At 51.9% G+C, this 9,425-nt stretch overlaps 1 protein-coding gene across 2 annotated transcripts; it reads right to left on the reverse strand.

The window, feature by feature from the left end:
* Positions 1-1,448: 1,448 nt before the first annotated feature.
* Positions 1,449-8,550, reverse strand: TICAM1 (TIR domain containing adaptor molecule 1). 2 transcript variants are annotated; one of them, XM_084614246.1, is made up of 2 exons: positions 8,343-8,550; positions 1,449-5,819 (listed from the first exon to the last, which is right to left on the reverse strand). In XM_084614246.1, exon 2 carries the CDS (start codon positions 5,579-5,581, stop codon positions 3,461-3,463), a length of 2,121 nt encoding a protein of 706 aa, XP_084470372.1. In that variant the 5' UTR covers positions 5,582-5,819; positions 8,343-8,550; the 3' UTR covers positions 1,449-3,460. The 2 variants fall into 2 exon arrangements, with proteins under 2 accessions (XP_084470372.1, XP_084470373.1); XM_084614247.1 differs by having other exon boundaries at positions 8,321-8,550.
* Positions 8,551-9,425: the final 875 nt, after the last annotated feature.

Below are 9,425 nucleotides of genomic sequence, written 5' to 3' on the forward strand. Positions count from 1 at the left end.
TTGATTCTTTCTTTTATACCTCTATAACTAGCTAAATGATAAACATATACCTACATTCTTAGAGTATAGGCCTTTACAGACAGGCCTGAATACCTGTATCCTAACACCAGGTAACAGTCACCCTTTCAGAAAGGCCAGTTATAGGCGTGTGCATGCCTCAGGCTCCGTTCTAACCAGCCGCCCCCACCAGCACTGGGTCCTGACCTGGATTTGACCTTCCAGCTCCTGGAGTGCAAATTTACAATCCCCCAGCTTCATCCCCTTTTAGTTTCAACCAATCAGCCCTTTCCACCTTCTTTCTATTTACTGTGTGTTTTTGTTTTATTTGAATTATGAAACCAGTTTTCCTCTTTAGCTCCCTGCAGCCAGAAATGTGTCAGGGAGGGTCTCCCAACAGAATGAATTAGAACAAACCATTCCCGAATACTGGGCGCTTTCCCACCCCCTCACAGGAAGTTGCAGTGGTGCAGTCTGAGTCCCAGGCAGTGCTGGGAGCGGGTATAAAGAGCCGCGCTCACAGTAGCCACTTGACAACGGAGTGGTCCACTGGGAAGGATGTAGTGGTGGCTTCACCTGGGCGTATAGGAAGCTCCGGCCAGGTAAAGAGCTTTTCCCCTAAGGAAGTGTCTGGTTCTCTCCTTTTTGTAACTCAAGGAGGAAGAAAAAAGCCAGCTCTGCAACTGCGTTCTCCAGTTCCACCTTTCCCCCTCGGGCTTTTCATGTAGCTTCAGTGAGATGAGAGAGCCTTTTTGTATCAGCTGTCTAATAGTCCGCCGCTTGGGTTTGCTCAACCCCGGGGCAATTTTCTCTGTCTCTCGCTGAGCCCGATGAATTTGCAGTACTGATAGATGGAACAGCCTCCCCACTGCATACACACTGCACCATGACCACCATTCCCATTCTTTCTTCGGGCAAAATTTGCCCTGGCAGTTGGTGGGCCACAATAGGCAAGGAGCATCTGTGTTTGCGCCTCAGCTAGTGGGGCCCTGTTCTCACTTTAGGGCCTTTAAACACGACTATAAGAGATGTAATAATAAATGGGCAATTCCCTTCCCCCCCCCCCGCATCAGCCATTTTCATAAAGTTGCTTTTCAGAATAGAGCCATACATGGGAGATTTCCCTTATGGCCTCCACCATTGTGAGTATTGGCCTGTTTTTGGGCCTATCATGGGGTCTTTGCAATATTTAGCCTTAAAATCCCAGCGCCTGGAGTCAAGTGATTATATAAGAATCTCAGCTTTCCTTTAAAAAAATTATGTTTCTAGCCCTCCTGGTTGCAGCAAACTCCACCCCCCCAAGACTCAAGCCCAGAAGGGAGATAAAAAGAACCCAACATTCAAGTCCCATGACTTTTAAGCCAATCTCATAACTCTTTTTTGGGGGGGGGGGCTGATTCATGATGTTTGATTGCAGAGGGATGATGCTGCAGGTTTGTTTCTCCTCATGCTGCAGGGAGGATGAAGGACAAGAACACATATAAAAACTACATTCACCGTAATTTGAAGGTTGAATCCAAAATGTAAGGGTGCAATGACAATCCTAGCTTGTCCTGTTGGGAGTGTTTATTGTTATATACATAGGGGAGAATAGACATGTCCTCTGCAAATAGGGAAATTGATAAATCCCATCTTAATTAACAGACAGTTACATCACAGGTGCTGTGAATGGCCCTTTATCTCGGCATTTCTAAAGCATTCATCCCTGTGGCATCTCAGTCCCCGTTTAACACACATTGATTAATTCCGTGGACGCATACAGCAGATGTTGCTTAATACAACTGTAAATTTGTCTGGACCCTTGTGCTGTAGGTTGCTCTGAGCTTTCACAGAGTGCTTTAAAACTATGGTACAATCTCAGTTGCCCAAAGGTTGTTGGGACACCACTAATCTTTGGATATTGAAGGGTACAAGCTCTGGGGACTTTAATGATCGAGCTCCAGGGAGCCTGATCATTAGAGTGCCCGTAGCTGTGCAAAGTGTTATTTGCAGGGGAGTGAGCACTGTTTGGAATCTGGAGCAAAGAGGTTTTGTGCCTTGGCCGGTACATTTTCAAGACAAAGGTCTTTCAAAGCCTGCTAGTTGGTTGGGCAGTTGGCTGGCTTACCTACGGCCAGCCAGTTCCACAGGGCTTAGGCACTTCAGCTAAATCGCCTTTCGTCCAGAAATACAGACCTCACGCCCGCTATTTTCTTGGGGCCAAATCAGCCCGCGTTAAACAGGTGTCACTCCCACTGACTTCAGTGCGAGATGTGTGTCTCACTGAGGACAGAGCCGGGCCCTTGAATGTGCCTAATCACCAGAATAGCTGACTGCAGATTAAGGGTCCCTACAAAGAATCTGGTGTAACAGCTGGAGTCAAGTGCACAATGGGAGATTAATACCCGTTTCTAAATGCAAGCGGTAGTGCAATATCAGTTTTGTCAACCGTGCTGACACGTTGTTTTGCTTTTGATCGTGCATAGGCAATGCCTGGACATTCACACTTCCAAGGGGGAGGAAAGACACTTGCCCTTTGACTTTGTGCTGGGCCCAGTGCTGTCACGCAACTGGACTTGTTCTGTTACCTTCCTGCCAAGGGCTCCCCAGCTCTGTGTTGTGGGGTTGATGTAGACAAGTCAGGGATTTGATTTTTTCCATCTGAAGTTGCACATCAACACCCACTTCTGCACACACACACGTAGGCGTGCACACAAACACGGGCACCTCCTATCTAAGTTTTTTACTGACCATTATCACAGGGGGAGGACCTCTTCCCAGGTTCAGGCGCTTCTGATAACCCGCTCCCCTCCTTGCCTCAGGGATAATACAGCCACCGAGAGAGTGGTACTTCAACATTTTATACTGTCTTCTCACCAGAGGGTGCTGGTCAAGCTCTTGGCAGCAGGTAAGGTGCTGGGTATTGAAGTGCAGGGATCACCATGCATCTCAGTTGGAGGGGGGACAAACTTTGGCCTAAGTAACTCACCCAAGGTGATGCAGCAAATCAGTGGCAGAGCCAGGAATAGAACCCAGGAGTCCCAGTCCCTGGCCCTATCCATTGGGCCACACTGTCTCCCCATAGCTGTTGGCACCCAGGACAGGTCCTAGAGAGGTAGCATTAAGAATAAGACCAATGACTGCCCTTCCCACCCTGGCAAGAAGGCGAGAATGTAGAGGAAGAGGAATAAATTAACTAAAATTTATTTCAAAAACCTTTGAGTCCCTCAAGAGTTGTGGGAAATATTTTCCCAGGAATTTGAGTCTTTCTTTTCCTCATTCTCATTCTCTTTCCTCCAGCAGAAGAGACGGACGGTCACTTCCTTCCACGCTCTCCGTGCTCTACCAGAGGCGAGGAGGGGGACCTGTCCTCACTGGGCAGGCAAGTAACAAAGACCACAGCCCCTGCCCTAGACAGCTTGCAATTTAGCTATGAAACTAAGTGCTACTTTCTCCAGACCATGTTGAGTTCCGTCCCCTCCAATCAGTGACCCTCGCTGGTCTCTTCATCGGAGCTCTCAGCCCGCAGCCTGGTCCTCTCCACCTGCATCTGATTGTGGTCCCCAATCTGCACCATTTGAGCATTCTGAATGATGAGGGGCTGGGGGCCTCCTGGCCCCTGCATCATGTTTTGGTGGCTTGGTGGGAGGATGAAGTGCTGGGAAGGGGAGGGAGCCGACTGGGTGGGCATGAACTGACTAGCTGGGTGAGGCTGGTACATGGCAGGGGGGGCAAACGTTGGAAGAGAGGGTGTGTGGAGTTGGAGACTAGACACAAGCTCCAGAAGTTGCTGAATTCCTGCAGGATATGGCAACAGTCCTGGCAAAGGCATTTGGGGTGGATAGCCAGGCTGGGACCCCCAGTTCAGACCAGCTAAGCTCTGTTGCAGCATCTGGAGGTGTTCCTGATGCTGCTGCTGTTTCCTGTGGTGCTCCTGGATGTGCTGTAACTGGCTCCACATTGCCTTCTGCTCACTGATTCTCCTGAGGTGGAAGGTGTTCTTCACCGTCCTGGAGAACACAGGGGAGCTCTCGTCCAGAGGCACCACCCCCACCAGCATGCTGGGGATCGGGCACTTCTTCGAGGAGTTCTCCTTGGGCACGAAAGGGATGACGGAGTTGTACTTGGGCCGCCGCTGGAGGGAATCCATCAGGGCCATGTTCATCTGGTGCACGCAGAAGCGGGACTGGAAGTTCTGGGTCAGCAGCAGGAGGGTGAAGGCAGAGTTCTCTATGGCATCCTGGAAGCAAGTCAGCTGGCACTGGCCAGGGATGAGGAACTCCTCGCAGAATGTGGCACCGTCGGGCACCCCCATGCTCTCCAGCATCTCCTTAACCCGGCAGGCAATGGCCACATCTTCGCTGGCGTGCAGGACAACGAAACTGAAGAACCTTTTCTCGCCACAGTCCAGCTCCGGTGTGGGGGCGGCTGCTGCCTGAGGAGGAGGGTGGCCCCCTGAAGAGGAGAAGGATGCCGTGTCTGCTTTCTCTGTTAGGACACAGGAATCCTCTACTGGCACTCGGATGGAACCAGCGGCTGGCCCTGGGGTACACAAGCGAGGGAGCTCAGTAGGTGACTCTTGCTCTGGCTTTTGGACCATGCGCTCTCCTAGTTCCTGCAGTTCTGCTGTCACCATGGTGGGCGGGTCAGTGCATTCCACAGGACAGTGCACAGCACTCTGATGCAGAAGTGGGGTTTCGGGAACTGGAAGAGATGGGGGAACGAAGCTACCAGCCAGGGGATTCTCAGATGGGTGGCTTCGTACTTGGCTTTGCAGAGGGAGTGCAGTGGAGCTGCTGAACTGGCCGGTGTCCCGTGGGCCAGGGCTGACTCTCCCTCCGCCAGGCTGCACGGTGCAGCTCATGGCACCCCCACAAAGCTTGCTGGGCTGCGGGATGTGGTTATGGTGAGTCGAGCAGGTGTGAAACTCCATTGTGGGGGACGGGCTGATCTCAAAGTGGCTGATGAAGGAGGCCGGGCTGCCAGAGGAACGCAAAGTCTGAGGCCCCGAAGGAACCGATCTGCTCCTGATCTGTACTCGGGGGCTCCTCACCACTGGAGCCAGGCTAGCTGTCAGGAAATGCCCAGGGTCGGACCTCAGTGTCTTAAATCCATTACCCGTCTCTGTGGGGCTGAAGTCGATCCCACACTTTTCCTGAGCCTCGGCTAAGATGCTGCTCTGTCTGTCTCTCCTAGGATCCTCGCTGGCTCTGAAGGCCGCAAGGGCAGCTTTGTAGGCATTGTCCCTGGCCAGGTAAGTGCACAGATTTTCCTCTACCAGCAGCGAGTAGATCCGTGCCAGGGCCAGAAGGGCACCTGCCTCCTGCTGGGGAGTCAGCGGGTTCTCGCTGCCTGCAGTACCCCATTTGCTCCTCCGGATACAGAGGGCTCCTTCCTCATCACCCAAAGCGTCCAGGCATATCCTTGCATCTACCTCTCGTCCCAAAGTCAGCAGGACCATGGCTTGCAATAGCTTGCAGCTGCTCGTGCAGGATCTCATGTGCTTCAGCTTATGTTTGAGGCTAACGAGTCTCTCTTTTGGGATCCTAGATAAAATGCTGAAGACCCCCTCAAAGCTTGGCTGGGCCCCGCCAGCCTCTGCCATCTCTTCAACTGGTTATCCAGACAGTTTGCTGAAGAAGCAGGTGATGAAAAGAGCATATTACAGCCTCTGGATGCAGGGATGGAGCAAAGGCCTGTGTCCCTTCTGTGTTCTGTAAAGCACCGGGCACACTTTGGTAATACATAAATCCTCTTGTGCTCAGCGGCTCTTCTCCCAAATACTTTTAGGATCGGGGGGTAGTGCTGCCATCCTCATCCTCTTTAAAGCTCACCAGCTGGATCTGCAATCAAACAGAATGGGAAGTTACAGAAACGTGCCAGGCAGAGTCTGGGCGCTCCGTGCTAGGTTGGCCTAAGGTCACTGTGCTGTTGGCATTGTGTCTACACCACACCTTTTTAAAGAACGTCACTCCTCTTTGGTATGTAGACAGTCTTTGCCATTTGCTTGGTATTATGCATCTTTACTACACACATTATTGCAAGTATATATAACTCTAAGCAAATGGCAAAGCTATACACACTTACTATACTTTAAAGTGTGCATTGTAAATGTATAATCAGTGCTAAGTTATTGACATATTTAGAAACATAAAAATTGCCAGAGTGGATCAGAACAATGGTCCATGTCATCCAACGTCCTGTCTCCAACAGTCACCTATCCCAGATGGAAAGTGCACGAATCCTCTTAATGGGCAGTTATGGAATAAGTTGTCCATAGGGAAAGCGTCTTCCTAACTCCAGGCTTATGTCCTTTCAGTTAGTTTATGCCCTTAAGCATGAGGGTTTATATCCCTTACATAGATACAATCTCATAAAATTGTGGATGTTCACATTATCCATATCCATATCTAATCCCTCTTCTGAATCTTGTTAAGATCTTGGGACTTACCAGTGTCTTCTGGCAGCAAGTTTAATGTAGTATCAGAACTCACTCTAGTAGGGTGGAGAGGGCCAGACCAGTAGTGGAAGGTTGATGTGTCTGTCATTCAGGAGGAATACTGGCTATAGAGGACCAACAGAATATCTGACCCTCTGGAAAAATCTTCCAGTATTTAAAGGAGCATCTGAAAAGAGTGCCTTTAAAAAACTCAAAACAAAAACTCCACAACAATCTAGCTTTTGGGGGGAAATTTACAATTTCACCCTAGCTACTAGTTTTACTATCTCACAGAAACCCTCCAATTGCTTCATGTGTGAGATCAGACATCTATCTAAGGAAGTTGTCCTCCCCTTCCATGAAATATTCTGGTTCACCGAAACTTCTTGAAAAACAAAAACAAACAAAACGGAAACTTCCCTTTCAAAACAGGTCCAACAAATGTCCAGAACTTTGACGTGCATCTCTGTAACCCTTTTCCTTGGTGAGTCAGATCGAGGTTGCATTCGTCATCCAAGGTTCTGTTTGCTCTGTTTATGCACTTGGCACCAGGTGAAACTATCTTTTTGCAAGGGAGAACTGGCACTTTGAACACGTTCATGGTGCTCTATGAAATGACTTTTTAAAAAATAATCATTTGCCTCCCGGGATAGAAGCTTGGGAAGTAACAGTGGCTGAGCTAGCAGCTGAAGAGCATGTGATGTTTTGGAGAAGAGGGACCTCAGTCAAATTTTAAAAGATTTGGTCTCACTTTTTAGAAACCTTTGAATACTTCCTGCAGGTGAAACTGGAGATGTCCGTCTCCTTCCACTCCATACCCCCCGTTCCTCTACACCCATTACTTTACTTTACCTTTCTATTCTTCTGTTGGTTTTTTGTTCTGTCATGGGGGGGGGGGTCCTTCAATAAAAATGTCACTTTAAGCAAAGAAGATGTGTGCGAGCAGGGCTCTGTTGCTAATCCTTTCCTCATTCACTCTTTCAAATTTATATAAAATTGGGATTTCTCCCCCCCCCCTTACAATTTTTTTGTTTGCATTTTTAAACATCCTCCAGTGGAAGCTTTTAGAACTGGGAAGTAAAGTTCAGAGCCAGGAAACCTGCCCAGAAGTTAAGGATTGTAAAATCCTGCTTCTCCTAGGAGTCCCTTGCCTGCCATCCTCCCCTATCCCCCAACTATCCTGTGGCGTAAATCGACATAGGTCCACTGACATCACTGGGGTCAAGCCAATTTACACCAGCTGAGAATCTGCTCCCACCTGATGATCACTTTAGATAAGCTATTACCAGCAGGACAGTGGGGTGGGAGGAGGTATTGGTTCATATTCTCTGTGTATATATAAAGTCTGCTGCAGTTTCCACGGCATGCATCTGATGAAGTGAGCTGTAGCTCACGAAAGCTTATGCTCTAATAAATTGGTTAGTCGCTAAGGTGCCACAAGTACTCCTTTTCTTTTTGCGAATACAGACTAACACGGCTGTTACTCTGAAATCTGCTCCCTACCAGTTTACCAATTCCTTCCCAGGGTATTTGGAACCAAGATTCCTCTGCTGCTGTTCTTTACCAGGCCTGGAAAAGTACCAAGGCCAGACTTTTTTCCCAACTTTGCTGGCTAAAGTCCAGGCATCTGATTAATTTGTATTTAGGAGACAAAACAGGATTGCGGGCGCCTCATTCCGAGCAGGCCAAGCTGGAATTTGTTGCCCCAGCTGTCAGCAGCCATGGGATGAATGAAACGGGCTCGCTGGCTGGATCCAGCTTTTAGCTGCACCCCAAAATCTGCTGGCAGGGAAGTCCTGGCTGCCTGGACCTGCTTGGCCCCCTGGGAAGGGCATGGCTGGCTGGCTCCACCTGTCACTTTCCTCTTCCAGCAGCGGCGGGCGCAGGAGGGAGAGGCGCCCTTACCAGGGGCGTGAAGGGCCAGTACCTGGGTCGCGTGGGTGCGCTGAGCGTGCGAGTCCTCAGCCGCTCTGCGCCCGTTTCCAAAGCCAGGTCCCGAGCCGCACTGGCCCCCGGCTCCGAGCTGGCCGCGGGGAGGCGGAAGTAGCCTGGCCCTGTTTCACATGGGCCCAGGCGGAGGAGGAGCCGCGGCCCCGGGGTCGCCCTGTCGCCGCCCGCGGCAGCAGCAGCCAGAGCCCAGCAGCGGGGGCGGGGCGGCGGTGACGTAACACGGGGAAGTGGCTACATGTCGCTGGCTGGCTACAGCGCGTTCCACAGGGGGGCGGGGCGCTTCCAGGACCCTGCGGGGGATACTCGCCCCCCCCCCCGGGGTGAGGGTGGGGTGGCGGCCTCTGCTGGGGTGTGGGGCGGGCTATGGGGGAACTCAGCCCCTGGAGGAGGAGGCCCGGCTGGGGGCGGGATCTCGCCCCCCAGCAGGAAGGAGATGGGGGGGGTGTCCCCCCCCCTCCAGTTGGAGTGCGGAGAGCCCCATGGGGACTCCACCTACGGGGGCTATGAGGCTCTCACCCCCCTGCAGAAGGGGGGGCTAATGGGGGGTGTCCCCTCCACTGAAGGAGAGGGGGATCTCGCCCCCCCGGGGGGGGCTGTGGGGAAATCCCACTCCCAAAGGGAGGTGAGTGGACGTGGCTCTCTCCCAGTGGGGAGAGCTCTGGGGGAATCCCTGCGCCAGCTAGAGGCGGGGGGAGCTCTGGGGGAATCCCTGCCCCAGCGGGGGGAGCTGTGCGGGAAACTGGCTCCCAGCAGGTGAGGGAAGCTGGAGAAGTTCTTCAGAGGACTCTCCCCCTCCCATGCCCCCCTCCTAAGCAGGCCAGGGCTGCTCAAGGGAATTCAATCCAGAGCCCTTCCACGTGCAGCCTCGGGGAAGGGGGCTCATGCGCTCCGATGGGGGATCCCCCTTCTCCTCCCCGCACCAGCCAGAGGGCTGGAGTGATGCGCCTTCGAGTCCAAGGTGAGGCCCCACTGTTCCCGCCAGCCAAAGGCAGGGGGCGCGCTTGCCACGAGTAACTCTCACCTTCTCCCGGGGCGCCAGGTTTGTCTCTGGCAAGTTGAG

Source organism: Lepidochelys olivacea, assembly GCF_965140295.1.
Source record: "Lepidochelys olivacea isolate rLepOli2 genome assembly, chromosome: 25".
Lineage (NCBI taxonomy): Eukaryota > Metazoa > Chordata > Testudines > Cheloniidae > Lepidochelys > Lepidochelys olivacea.

Coding starts and splice junctions, on each gene's coding strand:
- TICAM1 (XM_084614246.1), bottom strand. CDS start 5,581: ATGGCAGAGGCTGGCGGGGCCCAGCCAAGCTTTGAGGGGGTCTTCAGC.